Source organism: Ciconia boyciana, chromosome 6 (assembly GCF_034638445.1).
Source record: "Ciconia boyciana chromosome 6, ASM3463844v1, whole genome shotgun sequence".
NCBI classification, from domain to species: Eukaryota; Metazoa; Chordata; class Aves; order Ciconiiformes; family Ciconiidae; genus Ciconia; species Ciconia boyciana.
Window position 1 is genome coordinate 60583852 of NC_132939.1, and position 20055 is coordinate 60603906.

Here is a 20055-nt window from a genome sequence, read left to right on the forward strand (position 1 = left end):
TTCACAGCTGACATAGGTTTTAAATAATAAAAGGCTTCTATGTTAAATAGAGAACTGCATTCTAGAGGAAGTATGTCATGTGACACCTTCTGCTTTTTAGGTAATGATGGCCTTGTCAAATCACTTAAATGCAGTGGAATCAGAGAAGCAGAAATTGCGTGCTCAGGTTCGCCGGCTATGCCAGGAAAATCAGTGGCTACGAGATGAACTAGCCAATACACAACAGAAACTACAGAAAAGTGAGCAATCTGTGGCTCAACTGGAGGAAGAGAAGAAACATCTAGAATTCATGAATCAATTAAAAAAATATGACGATGATATTTCACCATCAGTAAGTAGCTGTATAGTAAAAAACACCTTACGTTTACATATGTGTTGTAATCTGCCTAGTTACCAAGAAATGACAGATACAAGCTTTTAATTTGTTTCTAACATAAACTTGTCATTAAAATGCTTACCTTGTACCAGTGTCATATAGTTTGCAGAAAGATTCTGAGAGTTCCATTCATCTGTATTTTAAGACAGTAAATGTTTTGCTGTCTGTAGATAATAAAATACATATGAGGGTCAAAATCCATAAATACTTATTTAGTATCATATTAGCTTAAAAAAAAAACAAACAAAGAACTGAACTTCAAGCCAAAAATTTCCTTCTGTAAATTCAACAGTTAAAATAAGTGGACAATGTAAACTATTAAAGATTCTAAGTACATAGGGGACTTGGCTTATTTTGACTGCAAGAAAAATATTTATTTTTCTTATAGTGAAATCAGTGTGTAGCTTTTATATCTGTTGAGAATTTATGCTAGGATAGGATGTTATTGAATCCCCTTTCATTACCTTCTGCCAGACATTGTGACATCTGCACATTTTCAGTCGTGTTTAGCTAGCCCATTGTGTTACATATTCTTAGATTCAGAGAGAAAATGGATAAAATTTTAATTTACAGAAGTAACTTATCACTTAAAAAGACTTCTGAATTATCTGACCTTCTTGTTTATTCTTCTATTTTGTTTCCTTAAGTTAGATGGCACTGTAGAGAAAAATCTCATTTTGTGTGTTCAGACCTTCTCAGCTGTGTCTTGGAAAGAACAGTTTTTCATAACCAATTATTTCAGCAACATAATGGTTGAAAATGTATGCATTTTAGTCATGCTTAACCAACTGCTTGACTAAATCCTTTTTAACATATTGTGAGTAATGAGAGTTGTTTTGGTCAGTTGCACGCGGAACTCTTCAGTGCTGTTTCATGAGTTGATATTTGTAGCTGAATACTGCCAGTAAAGCCTGTTTAGAAAAGCGGCAGGAGGAGGGAATATTGGTATTTTGATGTGCTAACTGTTGAACTGTAATCTGCACATGGCCTAAATAGCACCATTATTTGAAGTTTAATTGGCAGATAGGGTCAAAGTAAGCAAAGCATCTTTATAGTTTCACTAACCATATGGACAGTCTCTGTTGCTAGCCTTTGAAAACAGTCAATTGTATATATTCAGTATGAGGTTGGAATCAGCACACTTAGAATTTTGAACTTCCCATCTGAGATCTAGTCCCGTCAATCTGCTGTTTTTGCAGAGCACCCACTTTGCCACCATTGAACTTGAATGCCAGCAGCAGCAGTTGCCTTTTTCTCATCTGTGGAAAAAGGTGTTGGATGGAAAGCCAGAAAAATAGGAATGTGTTCTGCTCCTGGGTTTTCTCCTTACTGAGATTACCATTTCTGAGAACTTCAGCTATTCATATTGTGTAGACTCCACATTTAAGAAACTGGATTGAGGGATGATCTGTTTCTTTTTTACATGATTGTGGGATTTGGAACAATCTTTGGATGTTTAAAATCAATATACACTGATGGATTGTGCAGAAATTAATATGGTTCCAGATGGAGACTATTGGAGATGAACCTCCTTCCAAGTGTTCTTTTTCTTTTTGAACCTTACAGATCACAATTGCAAAATCTATTATTTGTGCAGAAGTTGAGTACTCAGAAATTGAGGTGACAGAATTAAAGTTGTTGGTGCAACTTTATTCTCCTTCAGGAGTTGAATCTCCTTATTCCTCTCTCTTGCTCATCTATAACTGCATTTATGACTAAAAAAGTACAGTGGACAATTCCGTATTCAGTAGCGCTCACTCTTCACTGGGTACTTTCATTAGGTATAATGTCTCTGTAATAATAGCAAATGTGTTCTTGTGTGCTTAAATAGAGACTGAAATCTAGGAGACCTGATTTCTATTCCTGGCTCTTCTGAAGGTGTCCTGTATTGTCGGGCCAGAGTATGTAAATACATTTAAACATAAGACCTTCGTTAAAATTCTATGAGAAATGTTATTCTTGGCACTTCCTAAGTTCTGGATGTGGGGTTTTCCTTTAACACTGCTGACTGTCCCTTAATGCCTTAGATTTAAGTGTAATAATTTGTTCGGGTTTGGGGTTGTTCTATAGGAGGATAAAGATACGGATTCCACCAAAGAGCCTTTGGATGACTTATTTCCCAATGATGAAGATGACCAAGGACAAGGAAGTAAGTGCACTTCAAATTACAATGTTAGTGTATTTCTGCAATGCAGAATATAAAGGTGCTTTTTACAAAAATGAATCCATGCTTGAGGTCCTCTGGGACACAGCGGAGTGGTGAATGCCTCTGCTAGAATAAGGAAACCAGTCATTGATATAGATTCTATACATCGATATGTATAGAACTGGGGCTTAGTTTTTTAAAGAGAGTTTACTAGCTGTTGTAAAGTTCTTGGGACTGACTTCAGTACAAAATTGGTCCCACAGTCTTTCCTGTGAGCCTCAAAATGGAAAAGGTTTGTTCCAAGTGACTGAGGCAGATTCTGAAACATTGAAACTTTTTGATGGTCTGCCCAGGTGGTGAATTCTGTTAATGACCTTTTTAATGATCTGTTTTAACATTTTGGGGCAGGTTTCAGTAAACATTTTGGGGCAGGTTTCAGTATGAAGTCTTTCTCATATAATCTTTTGTCCTTTGCTAAGACTGTCTTCCTTAGTTTTACTACTCATTCATTTACTACTTATAGTATTGTCTTCAGGTCAGAAGGACTGGTGAATATGGAGTGAAGTTTTGAGGTAGGGATATGGTAGTGGGGTTGAAAGAAGCCATTAATAGATAAGGCTTGCTTAGTGAAATGTGTTTTTCGTATGGGTGTAAAGCTGATACAATATCAATACATTATATAATAGTGTATATGCAGTGTGCTAGTAGTATTAATGGTCCTTAGCAGACAAATGGCTTCAGAAAAAATGTTTGAAGGGTCCCACCTTTGTAATCAGCTGAGTTTCGAATATCCTTTATGGGCACGTACACAAGATACACTGCATGCTTGATAGCATGGTAATGCTATCCATAGCCAGCAATGGAAGGAAGACTTGAAGAGTTTAGAATAGGTTAGTGTTGACTATGAACTCCATCCTGAGCTCATCCTTCCTTCCCTAGAATTTTGTACTAGGAAAATTGAACGGCAAAGCTGCCTATATACCTGCATAGTTTATCTACCTTATTTTGCTTTACAGAAGACAAAGTTGATGTTTCAGTAATTTCCTTGACCTCCAGGAAAAATACTTACATGCTTCAGTGCTTTGGTAGGCAGCGATTGTGGATGTAGGCTTGGAATTGTATGATTCCACTGACATAAAAGGGCTCGCACTTGCTGTGAGTGTTTTTTTGCTTAATAGAGAGAAGAAAGTCAGGCTCACAGCTGGAGCCCTTATCCTGTGTGTTGTCTAGAATTTAATGAAAATGTCTCAATCTTCCCAGGAATCTCCCAGGTGAAGAGAAAAAGGGTAGCAGATTTTTGGGGGGAGTGGGAGGGTGGGGGTTGCAACAACCAAAGGTTAGGAGCTGCTGGAAAATAAGTGGCTAACCCTGAGGGTTAGTAAGTAAAACCTAAAGGTTGACACTGGCTTTGACTCAGTGCCTTTTCTCTTGCGACTGTTTTTAGTGACGTCCAAGGTGTTTTAATCCTTTATGTGCCACCCTTAAGTATTCCTTGGTATAGCAAACAAAGGGAAACCAAAAAAAAATTTATGCTTAGACAAGGAGAATAAAGGAAAAAATCATTTGAGCTTTTCTGCAGGTATTTGGCTTGTCTATGTTAATATTCCTTTCCATAGGGAAATGTCGATATTTGTAAGTGCAAAATTATGATATCTTGAGAATTGTTAATGATTTGCTGAGCTGAAGTAGTTTCCTGCTTTCTTCATTGGTTTATTACATTTGGCCCTTTGAGCTAATAGAAGTGTAAAAAAACAAAAACAAACAAACAAAAAAAAACCCCCAAAAAAACAAAACCAAAAATACAAAAACCCAACAAATTTTAATACAGTACTGGACAGAGTATGAAGAATAAAATGGTCATATTTTCACTGTCACTGTTCAAGACAGCATGACTGCTGTGAATTGCGTTCTAATACTAATGCTTTGTATTGAAGAAGTAAAATTCAGTGAGTCTCATTTTGTGTCATTGAGCAGTAATGTTAGATGTTTTAGTTACAGTCATCTTTTAAACAACTTGAAATCTTGCGGATTTCTTTCAGTTCAACAGCAGCATAGCAGTGCAGCAGCTGCTGCCCAACAAGGTGGCTATGAAATTCCAGCAAGATTAAGGACCCTTCATAATCTTGTTATTCAGTACGCTTCCCAAGGTAGATATGAGGTTGCTGTACCTCTCTGTAAACAAGCTCTTGAAGATCTGGAGAAGACTTCGGGTCATGATCATCCTGATGTTGCCACTATGTTGAACATACTTGCTTTGGTGTACAGGTTTGTATACTGACATAGATAAATATCAGTTAAATAAATAGTTAATATTTGGCTACAACCTGTTAATGTTCAGACTAACATTTTTTTGACTGTTGTATTATTTTCCATTCCCTGTTTTTTATTAAAACTCTCAAGAGGGTCCTGCAATATTTATATGTCTCCCTATACTTAAACAAGTTGCTGCATTTTTGCCTGTGCCTTTGTTTTGGGAGTGAAGGTGTGTTTTGATTTTTTTTTAATTTTTTTTTTTGGTCTACTGAGGGAGCATGTCTTGATTAACAGATAATCTAGAGGTATAAATTGGACAGCAGTGTAGAAGTAGTACATGCTAGTCCTCAACCAGCAAACTACTTTACAGTTACAGGCTTCAAGTTTTTACTTCCTGATTTCTGAATATATTATCAATTACTCTTCCTTTGTACTAGCACCTTTAGGCCAGTACTTGAAAGTCAGCTTCATTTTTATGACTTTCTTTTCTGAATCCCCAGTACTAATTATGACTCTTTAAAATTTAGAGACCAGAACAAATACAAAGATGCAGCAAATCTCCTGAATGATGCCTTGGCTATCCGCGAAAAGACTTTGGGCAAAGATCATCCAGCGGTTTGTATACATGCAATATCATATTCTTAGTTGTGTTTTTCACTGAATTTTTTTCAACTCATTCTAATATTAAACTCAACAGGAAAGTTTTTAAGACCTGGCTTATCTCTAAACAGTACAGGTAGGAGGCCACGATGTAACATTCTTTGTTTTCTCTTAAATATTTAATGTACCTTTTGAGCATTATATTCAGTGCTGTTTCACCACAAATGACTTGCACATAGTTGATTTCAGATTGCATGGATTTTCTATGGGAAATTAATTTGGGAAGAAAGATTCTAGTAAATCACCTTACTAAACTCCGATTGAAGGTGTACTTCTGATTTGTTTTACTGCTGTGTTTAAATGAAACATAAATCAAGCTTTTGTACTTAGTGTTTAAAATTAATGTGATATCTCACTTCATGTAGCCTGTGTGAAGCAGGGCAGCTGTGAGTATAGATGTGAGAGAGAACTTTGGAAGAGAAGAATGTAGGAAGAATATGTACGTGCTAAATGACTTTTCCGCAAATGAAACAAAAGTATTTCATGATTTCGGGTTTTTTTCCGTTCCTTGTTTGTATATGTATGCATTCAATAATAATTATTTCTTCAGTTGCAAATTTCAAGAGGTGTACCCTGTGCATGGAAAATTTGAAAACATCAATGCATTGCAGATGTGTTCATTTGTCAGATATTTGTATCGGCAAATTCCAATTTTGTAATTAATATTTCTCTACTGTTGACAGGTGGCAGCAACTCTAAACAATCTTGCAGTACTTTATGGTAAACGGGGAAAGTACAAAGAAGCTGAACCATTGTGTAAGCGAGCTCTGGAAATCAGAGAAAAGGTATGAGTAAAAGAACACAGCACCTTTGAATGCCTTTTTTTAGGGAAAGGGCAAAGTTAAACACTTTTTTACTTTTTTAATGTTTTGGTTGGGTAGATCTGCCAGATAAACCAGAGTTAGCAATGCCCTAGTAGTTAGCAGTGTCTGAAATTCAAAACAGTAGTAAATTCCAGTAGTCCTGTCGAAGGACTCTGGGTATATTTTAAATTCTGTATTTTGTAATTAACCTTCTTTACCTTTTTCTTTCCCCTTTGATAGTTAAGTAATCTTTGATTTGACAAGAGCACTGGAATTAAAAATGAAACATCACTAAAATTTTTAAGTTCATTATTCTATGTGGATATTTATTCTAGTCCATGAGACTGAATGTGTGCATCTTAAGGCTTCTTTGTATAATACACTGCATATAATGTTATACTACTTACATTATTCCTGTTATGAATTGTTCTGCAGCATTCGCAGTTTGTTAATAGAATTGAGTATCTTTCGTATCTTTCAAATGCAAATTTTGCTTTTTGTCATCCTCATGTTGAATTGATAAGGAATAAAAACTAACGGGGTGTTTCTAAATGATGCATTTCTAAACCCTGATATGATGATTGGAGAATGTTTTAATACAAGGTATTTCATTTTCAGGTTCTGGGGAAAGATCACCCTGATGTTGCCAAACAATTAAATAACTTGGCTTTGCTATGCCAGAACCAGGGTAAATATGAGGAGGTTGAATACTACTATCAGAGGGCACTGGAGATTTACCAAACTAAGCTTGGACCAGATGATCCAAATGTTGCAAAAACAAAGAATAACCTGGTAAGCCTTTCATAATGTAAATCTAGGAAAAAGTAAAATTTTCTGATTAATCGAAATGCACCTTTATGCATCATGTATTGTATTCATTATTTATCAAGCTAAATAAAACTGTGTGCTAATATATCTTTTGGGGGATATTTTGTTTTCAGGCATCCTGCTATCTAAAACAGGGCAAATTTAAGCAAGCGGAAACTTTATACAAAGAGATTCTTACTCGCGCTCATGAACGGGAATTTGGCTCTGTAGATGGTAAGAAACTTAGTCCCTAGATTTGAATGTATGTTTCATTTTTGTAGTTCTTATGAAATAAAATCTGCAAGAAGTTAATTGTGTCCTGATGAAAATTGTTGTCTGCTTGAAGTAGACTTAAAAAGTGAGATTATAGATGTGTTGAAGTACATTCATCATAAGAAAGCATTTAGATACAGCAGTAACATTTGATTCCAAAGGTGAGTTTTTCTTGCATGAGGTAGACTTGGTAGGTTTATGTATTACGGATTGTATTTCTGCCATAGCTTATCTTATGCCCAACCAAAACCAATTTTTGTATTTTTATAGAGGCAGAAAAATGTATGTCACTTTCCAGTCAGAGGAAAAAGTCACTGCAGGTTTTTTAATGATATAATAAATACATTGTTAATGTGGGTCCTCCATTAATATATTTAAAGAATGTGGAAAATACCCTTAAACTGCAAATTACACTGTACACTGAAGTCAAATGCATTTTATCAACTATAAATCACAGTGAAGAATTTTCATGGCATTGCATGACAGTAGCATATGCACCACTTAGTAGATGTCAAAACAGTTGTTATGATAAAAGAAATAAATGCGTGTTTTCTAGCACAGAACTAGGCACATGACAAATTGATGGCAGCGTATACTGACTTCAAAGCTTCTCAGAAGTAACTTTCTAAGTTCAGATAGGAAAAGAAGACAAAATGGTAAAACTGTAAAAGAAGAGGTGCATTTTTTATTTATCTGCTGCTTGTAGTACGGACCGTAAGCTTTTTTTGTTGTGGTAATAGTCTAATTTTCTGGTTCACAACTTAATTTCAGAAGGGTGAAAATCAAACAATGAATGCTTTGTAGTCTTGTACTTCTATAAAATATTTTCTTCTGTTTCATCAGATGAAAATAAGCCTATTTGGATGCATGCGGAAGAGAGGGAAGAGTGCAAAGTAAGGCTGCTGTCAAATCTTTTTTGGAGCTTTTACTATTTAAGTTACAAATCAGTTATTTTTCTTCAACGTTACTTTTGTTTTAGGGAAAGCAAAAAGACGGCACGTCTTTTGGAGAATATGGTGGCTGGTACAAAGCTTGCAAAGTTGACAGGTGGGTAACTTCTTTACAGGACAAACAATGCAGCAATACCCAGTATCCAGAAATGTCAGATTAAAGCATGTTTAAAAATGAAACCAAACCAGCTGCTTCTTTAGGACTATAAAAACTATAGTATTAAAAATTCAGGCCTCAAGACTGGGTTTCAGGGACACGGTAGCAGTTTTCAAGTCCCGAGGCTGCTTTTAATCTAGGCTGGTTAGATCTAGTAAGTGACATAAAAATTCACCACTTGTGTTCTTGGCAGTCCTTCATGTGGAAGCATAGGTCACCTTTCTTTCTTTTTATACTGTTGGTTGGCATATGTGCTCTCCCTGCCCCAGCAAGACCTCTAGAGAGGGCCAGAAGCAAAAAGGAGACTGTGCAAATAACTGAGCCTTGAGTTTTCTAGCTGGCACAAGAAACAAAGTTAAACTGCCACAATTCAGCATTATTTGAGTTTCTAAAGCTTGAAGAATATAGTTTTGTGTGAATGAAGACATGTACCTTAAAATTGAAGAGAAATAAGGACTTCAGCTTGGATTATACTTGGTGAAATTTTTGTTTTGTTTGCTTTAATTTTGTTCCTTAACTGCCTTTTTTTTAAACACACAGGTGGTACAATGTAAGAAAAAAACTGCAGCTATTACTGATAATTCAGTTAGGGGTTTTCATTTCTTCAGTGTCTGATTTCTTGTATTTAACAAGCAACAGAGCCTTTGTACTGTCAATCTGTTTCATCATCCTGAACTCTGGGTGCAATACATTTTGTTGGTTTGTTTTTCATGTACTAGTTCATTCTAATGCATGAGGAAATCTTTTCTCTGCTGTTACTGGAGCAAAACTTCAAGCAACAGTACTGTGACTGAGCTAATGCTCATTGTGTTATTGAAACAAAAATGTCTTGTTGGAGTGTGAGACTTATTAATGGAATGTGCGATATTTTTTTTCTCCCTATCTTGTTCAAGCATAGTTTGAATGCATAGAAACTACAAATAGGTACTAAGTAAAAGCTGATGAAAGGAACTGGTAATTTGTTTTGTGACTAACACATGCTACAGCAGTGGTCATTGTATGCATGAGTAGGCGTATTTTCTGGAAGCTTCACAATTATTCAGTTGGACACACTCAGATTGAGCTAAATTTTCACCTCAAGATGCATCTGAAAAACACAAGGATAGAGCACTCCAGTTTTCTCTTGAGCAGATCTAGAGGCTAGTTACTAACTTCCAGTTTCAGGGCTGTTGACTAATCATAGTGTGAGCTGTTAATGCACATCGAAAGGGGTTAACAGGTTTTTCCATATTAGTTTGTGAATTGTGAAGAGCTTAGTGTGTGTGTGTATATATAATACACTTTTTTTTTCTTTAAATAGTCCAACAGTAACAACTACCTTAAAGAACCTTGGGGCACTTTACAGACGACAGGGCAAATTTGAAGCTGCTGAAACATTAGAAGAGGCAGCAATGAGATCTCGTAAACAGGCAAGTATGAAAATTCACCTTAATGATATTTCTGCATTGTGGTCATGCAGATTTTCAACTTCAGTGTCTATCGTACATGCAGAATATATAGACTTTTAGCTATTCAGTGTCTGGTGCCTAGTGTCGCCCTCTAATTTCAGTCTGAACTGGTGGTAAACCGATACCATCTTAACACCTGCGAACTGGTTAATTGCTAGGGCAGTGGCACTGTGTACCAGGGGCATGATTCAAATTGGGAGTGAAATTATGTGGAAAATGGAAGAGCAGAAAACACTGTGTTGGCCAGCAGTCCTCAGTTGGCTACGTGTCCTGCGAGAGAGACTGTAGCTAGGGGAAAATGGAGAAGTTCTGTTGATAATCTCCTTTGCCAGTAATGCTGTTCTACTTTTAATAAGGAGCTGTTAAACTTACAAATGTTCTGTTTCTGCATACGACTGACTGTGACTGGTGCAGATCTTCAGAGGACCGTTATAAATTTATCAGTTGCTGTTTCTGTTACTTTTGTTTACTTGTTTACTTCTGTTACTTGTTTCTTTTACTTAAAATTACAGTTTAAGGGGGGACTATTATTCTTTTAATGTGGAGGAGTTCTGTGCTGTCTCTGTGCTCTCAAATCAGCTGTTCAAGTAACCCTTTCTCACAGTCTTAGAAGGTGGGAGAGAGTTTGTTTTTGTTGGGGTTTTACTGGCTTTTTGTTTTTCCTTTCCCTTTTGGATGATTTGATACAGTGTCTTTTACAGAAGTACATAAGACTGGACAAGCAAACATGACTTGTCAGTCAGTGTTAAAATGGAAAGCAAAATAAGAAAATACAAGTGAATAAAAAACCCTTGGAAAGTTCAATTTTAATTTTATTTTTATGCAATAGTAAATAAGATTTTTATTTTTTTCAGAAGTGGTTTGTTTTGTTGTTGGTTTTGGTGTGTTTTTTTTTTTTCTTATATGGCCATGTGAAATTCTAAACTCTAATTCTAAATTGAAGTAAACCGACATAGGTGATGGATCAGATCTTTATTGATAATGTACTGGTTTTTATTGGTCATACTGATTGGAACTTGTGTTTTAAAGAATGGTACTGCAGTGTTTGATGTATATAGAAGCAGAGATCTGGAAAAGGGAGAGAGCAAAAAGTTCCTGGCAAACCTCATGCTCTTCTAGTGAATTCAGCAACAGTTCCCTTTGATACAAGATGGCATAAGTTCTTTCTCCCACAAAAAATGATGGAAAACTTGCAAATGTTTGCCAAATAAATGGAATGAAACTGGTAAGAGGAAAGTATGAATCTGGGAGAAAAGTTCTTCAGCAAGGAAAATTCAAAGGTGGGGGGGGAAATAGCTGATAGAGATACTTTCTTTTACTGAGGATGACTTTCACATACTTTTACTGAAGGTTCAGTTTCAGCGTGTCTCTCATTCAAATATTATTTGAAGATAAGAAATAAACATGCACTGCATCTTAACATACTTGCTTTGGTTCTTAGTTTTACTGTTGCCATTACAAGTGATAATTTTTTAGTGTGAACAGAAACAACCAGGATAAATAGGCGTAATATAGTAGTAATAAGAAGGCTGGAAGAAAACTTAGCTTGTAGTTATGTTTGTTGCCTTTCTTTATATATAAAAACCAAAACAACACCAACTTTTCAAGTTCAAATTTTTACTGTGAAGCCTGGAATTGATTATTTGGGAATTAAAGATGGGAGGATCTTGCTATTGGAGAAGTCTCTTTTAGAATCCCTGTTTAATCAGTGCGCTTCTGGCTTGCCAGTACCACTGGAAAAACTATTCCTTGTCTCCATTTTCCATAGAGCCTGCTGGAGGCTTGCTGCTGCTACTTTATTGTTATTAAGCATGCTTCAGATTTTCATTGGTGCGTCATATACCACCTATACCATTATACCATAATATATCACATTACACACAGCACTAGATTTGGACACGTAGGAAACAATGCTGTCTTACTAGCAGCGTTTAACACTACCTTTCTATTCTAGGTCATTAAAGTAAAGGAGGACAGATGGGATTAATGCGTGTCCCCTTTTGGGCTAAAAGCAGAGAGATACTTTTGTTCCCAGGTGTGGAAGAGCATCAGTCCTCCACAGCTCTGTTCTCCTTCCCACATTTTTGGTTTGCTTTAGCTGCTGGGATGTATGTGCCAGATTTTTGAAGACCTTCATCTTTCATGACAGAATCTAACAAACTGGGAAAGTGCAGTTCTCTGTCCCTTCATTAATTTTTTTCCTGCGGTTTTTGTTTTTGTTTTTTTAAATGTGTGAGGTAAATGACAGACAATAGCTTTGGAACAGAGCCTAGAGTTTGTTTATGTGATACATCACCTCCTCAGTGGTGATTTTAAATAATTTTATGCTTTTAGTGTTCTGTGCTGCTGAAGGGTTTGGTGCAAAAGCCGTTTTCAGCCTATGCTTCTCTACTGTCTGAGAGCTCTAGCCACTTTTCTGCACCATACAGCCACATGGAAGTGAAAATCTATGATTGTTATATGTTGGTTTCATGCTTCCTTGTGTGTAGAATTCCATTAGGGAGGGCTGTTCTGCTCTGCAGTTAGTGGAAAGTAGCTATGTGGGAACCAAGAACCTGATTTCTCCATGCCACTTAAAACAACTTCCATTCTTATTCATGCACTTTACTTTTAAGTAGAATTTTGGCATGATTTTCACTTTCTGTGTTGTGGTAGACTTTATAGATTTGTCACACAGATCCCCTGCTGCATTTGCTGCTAACGCTGCACAGTGAAAGATGCAGAATATTTTCTTATGTGTAAGGCATTCGTCTGGGATCTCTTCCTGTCAGCAAATACTGTTTATGATGTGGAGTAGGTTTATTACAAAGAAAACAAAACTGAAAATAAGTATGATTTGAGCTTTGTTACTTTCTAGTTTCCGTGTTAAAGATTTTACCTTTATTTTTAGTGCAGGGTTTTCATAGAAGGTATTTTAGCACTTTTAAGATATTTAAAGGATTATTTGGTAATTGATGGGCATTCTTTAACACAAAGTAAACATACTTTATTGGCCATATATCTAGTCTGTTCTATTATAAGCTTATTTTCTATTTGATTTCTTTCTGAAGGATACATTATACTACTGTGCCAAGTGTCATATGTCAGTATTTTCAAATAACAGCCTGTGTCTTAGGTATTAGATATTCAGATACCTGCAGTGTTCTTTCCAAAGGAGGATGAATACTGCACCATTTGATAGGTGGAAAACTGTGAATTGCATTGACTGTTCATGATCTATGACACGCTTAAATATTAAACTGGTGGCCAAATAGCTTCAGGTAAGTGATGTCAACACTGTGAGGCTTTGACAAGTGATAGGGAAGGAGGAAAAGAATGGCAAGTCACTGAATTCTCAAACTACCAGGCTGTCTCTCCACTTCATGCTGTGTTGGTTCCTGCAATGTATAAATGAGAGCAACTCATCTTGACTGCCCTTTGAAGGCAGAGTCAGGGTAATGGAGTTATGGGTTTGATTGACTTCTTTCCTCATATGGTTATTGTGCGTAAGTTGTAGATTAATACAGCTCGTAATAAAACAAAACCTTTTCCTATTTCACCTAATTCTCAGGGTCTTGACAATGTTCATAAACAGAGAGTTGCTGAAGTGCTGAATGACCCTGAGAGCATAGAAAAAAGGCGAAGCCGAGAAAGCCTCAATGTTGATGTGGTAAAGTACGAGAGTGGTCCTGATGGAGGCGAGGAAGTGAGTATGAGCGTAGAATGGAATGGGGTAAGTACAGTACACAGTTTAAGAAAATAGCCTAGATAAATTATCAGCATAACCAAAATGGTTGTCCATTCACCAGCCTATTGTGTTTTCAGTAGTTTCTTGGTTGACCTACTTTGTATTTTGTAATTTTGCAGAATCAATTAAGAAATTAAGAGTAACATTTTGTTTTTCATAACATAATGTAAAAAAAATTGTATTATTTTAAAATAATTTTAAAACGTCCTTTCTGTTATTGTCCTGAATGGTGAAATTTCTTCAAGAATCCCAAGCAGTTGTATTTAAGTTGTTTAATGCTGATTGAGTGTCCTGGTTATGGTCTGGTGTACAATTGCTTGTCAGTGGTTTCTTTTTACTGCTAGAAATACTCTAGCAATTAACTTGTGTTTTCTTTTGTCCTTTTGATGCCATATTTGCCTGTATTTTAAATGTTTCTTTAAAAATACTGCATCTGTTGGAATCACAAAGAACATTTGCTATGGAGATGCATTAAGTGTTAGCAGTTTTAGAGTAAATTGAAGTGATCGGTCTAACACTAAAATAATTCCCATTTCCTCCTTACACAACTTGTTCTCTCCTCTAACATAACTTTTCGAGCTGCTATACAATCCGTTTTAGGAGGCAGTGCCATCACATACCAATGTGATAGTAATTTCCCATTTCTTAAGTGAAATTCTAATATCGCTTTCCCGTATTAGAATTTGACTGGAGTCAGGGCTTGTTCCTATTTGTTTCCCATATATTGGCTTCACTGTACAACACTGATTGTTGTAAAGTAAAAACATACATATAATGTGATTACCTATGCATTTTTCTAACCATTGTTTTTCTTTATTTGAAAGACAGTGGAAGCTTTCAGTTATTGATCCGGCTTATATAGTTGTTTGCTTCTGTCACCAGCTTTCCCATGCTTTATCCCATTGCTGGCAATGGGCTATATATTGCACTGTTAACTAACTCTCAGCTGCAGTTCTGCTGAAAATATTCTCTTAGATTATAAAAGTGCTGTTGCCTGCTTTTGCTATATGGGAGGGGAAGTAGCCTACTTTGCAATTGAGTCTTCTGAAGTTTAATTTCTCTTACAACAGCTATCTTTTTTTTTATTTTTCCTTCTTTTTTTTTTTTTTTTTTAGCCACATGAGACAAAGTTGAGCATTCCAAAGAAACCTTGATAAAACACATACTGCTTTAGTCTTAAAGGAGCATGTTCTTTCCATCTTTGCTTTTGTCTCTTGATTATTGTTTTCTTGGCATTGGTGTTCTCAGTGCCAAGACAGTCAATCAGCATCTATTGTGAATAATACTGCATCATTAATAAAGCCAAAGTAAGGTTGGATAACCCTCTTTCTAATTCTCATTTTGCCCATTCAGCGTTAGAACTGTGTACTGTACTCCTCCCTTAATTTTCGCTGTACTTTGCATGACCACATTCTAAATGGATTAAACTATTTTCTGTTATTGACATTAATTAAACAAGCATGCAGGTTTTGGATTGAAAAGGCCTTCTGGAGAAGCAATAGACAGTATTTCTAGGTCAATATTTGAATCAAACTCAGTGATAAAATATGTTGATCTGAAAAATTAAATTTGGACCTGTCAAGGCAAACAAACTTTTCATTTTTAGTGTGCTGAAGTGGCATTGCTTTATTCTTATCTTAGTCATTTCTTTCTTTTCCCCCTCTTATGAGAAGGTATTTTGTGTTACATCTTTTACATAAAGTGGGCCGCTTGCTCTCCCTCTACCCTGCTAGTGTTTCTATCTCAATGCTGTTCTTCCCTCTACTTTATATCGTGTAGGTTTTTTTACCCTTGTGTGTTCCCTCCAGACAAAATATTCTGATTCATATAGTATAGTAGAATTTTTTTATCAGGCAGATAACTTCTGTGTCAGAGCCTGAAGAGAGGCCTGCCTTTTCCCTTTAAATTCTTCTGAAGTGGTCAAGCTGACTCATGTTCTTGGCTGTCAGAGAATAGGTGGCGTATGTAAAGCAACAAACTTCAACAAAAAAATTATGTTGGAAGATTTATTGCAATTAAGTGACTTCCATATGGAATGTAATCACTATTAAGCATTGTATGCTTTGATGTAATGTCTTACATTCTTACAAAAAGAACTGAAATACCTATTGGAAGTAAATCTGTTATTAACTACTAAAATTAACATGCTAAGTGAGGTTATGTAGTGCATGTTTACATGTTTCATACAAAGTCCATCCCTTAAAGTTAACTGAAGATACTTGAAAATGCAAAGAAATACTTTGTCTTAAAAATCCAAGGTCGAAATCCCAAGATTTTTATCCCTTACTATGGTTGTATATTAAGAATGACAGTGGGTATCTGTAATTGGCGTTTTTGTAAATTGATCTTGCAGCCAGTTGGAGGACAGATAAAAATCTTTGTGGTATGATAGTATTTAATTTAAGATAATGTTTTTAGTGTGAGGAAGTACCTTTTATTATTCTAAACCATATGCTTCAAAAAGACAAGCTTTTGGGCACATCGGTCCACTTTTGGGTGTGAATTGAAAGCAATAAATTTCACTACCATAGACTAGCTGGTAAGAGTTGCTCTTGTTTAGTAAGAAGCGTCAGACAGTCAGAGCAGCATTGTAGCAGACAACTACAAGGTACAAGAGGAGATGATGGTGGGGAGGTGTAAGCAAAAGTAATAAGGTGATTCTCATTCTGAGTGACATAAAAATTGGCAATTAATCTTTGCCATAGAAATGGATATCTCTGATTTTTTTGTTTGTTTACACTGGATTTAGGAATTCTTTTTTATCCTAAGCTCATGTTTTAAAGGTGTTTTGTTAATCGTGCAGTCAGTGTTTAACTTGGAAGTTCAATGTTTTTTATTTCAGATTTGAAGTACCCTAAAGCTTGTTTGCTTATTCCTAATGTACTAGCTAGCATAATGAAAATTATACTATATATCTACCAAATTGTCTTGCCTTTCTTCATTGGATCATTTTCACTACTATAGCATCACTGGTTTAAGACCATAGGAATAATTAGCCTTTTCACTGATCTAATACTTCTAATTGGAATTTAGACTTCAGTTTATTCGATCCTGCAAAGCTGAAGCCTTGTTTTTTAAAAGTGTGAACAATATATGCAATTTAGTTTGAAAGATAAATACTTGGTTAGATTTTGATCTTCTAATCACTTGGTAGCAAGGCATTTTGCCATTTGCAAGAGTAATTTTTAATTACTGTTCGTTCCAGTTGCTATAGGTAAAGGCTCTCAAAACCGTTATTTTAAGACTATCAGTAATGGTTTCTGTACTTAACACCGAGAATGGAAAGCATGTAAATTGAACTACAGCTTATGGATTCTTTCAGCTGCCTCACTGCATTAGGGAAAGTACAGAAGTTTCCACTTGGATAATATATATACACACAGATATGTTCTAAAAAAATACTCGTGGGGTCAGTTGGATTCTAATTCCTTAAAGGAATGAACAGAATTTTGTCTGGAGGTTAGAGGAAGACCTCTTTCTTCTTGCAGTTTTGTTTTGAGGAAAATTCCTGACAGAAGTTAAAGCTGAAATGAATGCACCTTGCTCTGTTCCTTTCTTCTGTTTTTTTTTTCCTTTAGTTTTATTTTTGTGTTAATGTCAGCTGAAAAAAAAATCCTTTCTTTGTTTACAAAATGTAATACTAAAGCTATCCCTTCTTAAAGGTGTTTTGTATTTTATACAAATGCTAACTTAAAGAATGCACAGTGTCATTCATGCTCATTTGTAAGTCGCGTATTAGTTATACAGGTGAAACTGTATAAAGATGTACGTTCTGGTAATTGCAAGGGCCTGCACTTTGTACTTAAGGGCAGTCCAAATACTTACTCCGCAAAAAATTGTTTTGAATGTGACCTAGAAATACTGTAAACGTAACTGTTCAAAATTGAAAACTGTTGAATTTTTCCCAACAGTTTCATTCCGTTTTTCTCTCTCCATTTCTGACAGGCCTAGATGCCTTTTGTGATTCTTATACTGTCTCCTGCATGACGGGCGTGCACCATCTTCAAGCTTTAACTTCTCTCTTCAGTACTGACTGCTGTGTTTTAGCAAACCCCTTAAGATTCTTGTCAGAGCTACACTTCCCTGTAAACTGGCCATTCCTTCAGTGCTGGTGTCTTTTTTTGGTTTTTCTATTTCTGTACATGTGTAGCTTTGCCAGATATGTATCTAGTCATACAAAATGTTATTACAACCATTTGCTGTGTAATACATTAGTTAAAAAAAAAAAGTAACAATGAACTTTATAAGTAGCTGTTCACTATGGAAAAAAGGTAGTTAAAAGTATCACACAAGGTATTATTGAAATGGCATGATGGTGATCTTTACAGGAGAAAAACAAAACAAACCCCGTAACAGTAAGGCATGTTCTTCAAGTGCTTTAAAATGTATTTAGAGACCTATTACATGGTTAACATCAATATGGAACTCTGGATGTCTTCACTTATGATTATTCTAAAGTAGCATTGCTGTTTAGTCTTTGTGTGAGATTTTGGCAATTATGCTTTTCTCTACTAATCTTGGTGTTCAGTGATTTGTGTATTTGTCTTTCTAACTTCTAATAAACTCACTCCAACTCAGGTGTCTGTCTGCTTAGTAGTACTTTACTTTCTTCTTTCACAATTCTTTCATAGTCATGTAGGATTTCTATGAAGTAGGAAGTGGTCACTCCTAATCTTACTAAACTGTTGGGTTTGGGTTTTTTTTTTTTAAGAGTAAAACATTTAAAAATAGAATTGTGGTCAGTTGGAAGTTTCTTTGGATCAGTGCAGCAGTGTAAAATATGAATGCAATGTATGAAAAATTCATTTCATCATGTTTTACATTTTCTTTGGTGAAAGTTAAAATGAAGCATAGGAATTTAACCATACATGTTTCTAATCAGAAATATTTTTGTTTAAGGATTTTAGGGTTAAACAAACATGTTTGCAAGTAATGTAGATGTTTAGAAAAAAATAAAACAGTTTTTTTCTTAGACTCTGGTGGAATGCTTTTGCTTGGGGCTTGTACTCTGTTAACCACAATGTGCTCATATGAAATGGTAACATGGTGATGGTGAATTGTTTGATTACTGTGGTGGGGTTTTATTAATTATTATGAATCATGGCTTGAGCATGTCTTCACATTTTAGAAATCTTTGTTACAGTTTGGCAGGAACCCTTTTGTTTTGGTAAAATTATAGCAATATGATACTCTGTGTTCAGGTAATTGTACCAAGTATATATTAATAGCAATTAAAAAAAAAAAAATTTCATCAATGAAATATTTTTGAGCCAGGTTTGGGGGAGGGCAACAAACTCTTGCACTTTCACATTTGTTCAATTTTTTTCAGGATGGCACTGGATCTTTAAAACGCAGTGGTTCCTTTAGCAAACTTCGTGCTTCCATTAGACGCAGCAGTGAGAAGCTGGTTAGAAAGCTGAAGGGAGGAAGTTCACGAGACAGTGAACCAAAGAATCCAGGGTAATTATCTATTCTTAGCTGTGCTGGTGTGCCCTCATTCTGTGCCCCCACTGTAGTCTAGTGCAGTACCTAGGGCAGTGTTTTCTTCTCTGCTTAGCTAACTGCATATCATATACATTTATATCTTAAAAATAAAATAGGAAATAATTTCTTATAATAATTTCTTATAATTTCTTATAAACTTATGATGAAAGTTCTGTAACGTCTGAGGGATTACATTTGCTTTTAAGAGTTAACTCAATTTTAACAGTGTTTTTTCCCTTTTTACTGCTTTAGCCACTTGAATAGAACAGCCTCATAGAATTATTGATAAATGTTAGTTACCTGCAAAATTCTTTTCACACAGCACTGAAGAATAATAAATGTTACGGACTTTTACAATAAAAGCTTGAATACAGTAAACCCACAACTAACATTCTTGATATAGCTTAGTATCTTGATATATTCTTGATAATAGCTTTATATATTGCTGTGGGTATAAAGAGAATTACTGATTTGAGCCCTTCTCAGTTTCTATTTTTGGCAAACCCAGAGGGAGCAGAGGAAAATGTTGAAAAACTTTAACCTAGTTGTGCATCTCATTAACACTTTGGCCTCAGTGAAGTCAGTGGTAAAAATTCAAATTTTAATGAATCTGACTTCTCACTCTTTCCTATTTACCATATGATTATGGATTTGGATGTATGTAATATTTCTAATAAATGCATAAAAACATGCATCATTTATTGGCTGCTGCAGAGAAGTTAAAATGTACTACTGTTTTCCATAATAGCACTCATGGGTGTTCCCCCTCACCCCCAACATAATTGCAGTCAGTTTTGCAGGGGGTTTTCCCCTTGCTGTGGAAAACTGGAACTCATTTGGTTGACAGGAAACTGTATGACAATGTGAATTTGAACTTATGCTTTAAAACAGTTAAATTCGAGAACTTGGATTCACTTCTGATGGAGCAACTGGATCTATGAGTAATATAGTAGATGATGATGATGGTAATA

General features: G+C 35.5%; 1 protein-coding gene across 8 annotated transcripts in view; it reads left to right on the forward strand.

Moving 5' to 3' along the window:
- Positions 1–20055, forward strand: part of KLC1 (kinesin light chain 1) — a 51275-nt gene that overhangs the window by 20813 nt on the left and 10407 nt on the right. For 4 of the 8 annotated variants that reach the window (XM_072864963.1, XM_072864962.1, XM_072864967.1 and 1 more), the window contains 12 exons: positions 101–331; positions 2447–2525; positions 4562–4787; positions 5303–5390; positions 6119–6220; positions 6857–7030; positions 7180–7279; positions 8162–8211; positions 8298–8365; positions 9726–9834; positions 13424–13585; positions 18930–19060. In XM_072864963.1, the coding sequence (XP_072721064.1) occupies positions 101–331; positions 2447–2525; positions 4562–4787; positions 5303–5390; positions 6119–6220; positions 6857–7030; positions 7180–7279; positions 8162–8211; positions 8298–8365; positions 9726–9834; positions 13424–13585; positions 18930–19060 (1520 nt within the window). Of the gene's footprint in view, positions 1–100; positions 332–2446; positions 2526–4561; positions 4788–5302; positions 5391–6118; positions 6221–6856; positions 7031–7179; positions 7280–8161; positions 8212–8297; positions 8366–9725; positions 9835–13423; positions 13586–17545; positions 18900–18929; positions 19061–20055 lie in introns of those variants that run through there. The other 4 variants (XM_072864965.1, XM_072864968.1, XM_072864969.1 and 1 more) reach the window with 3 other exon arrangements.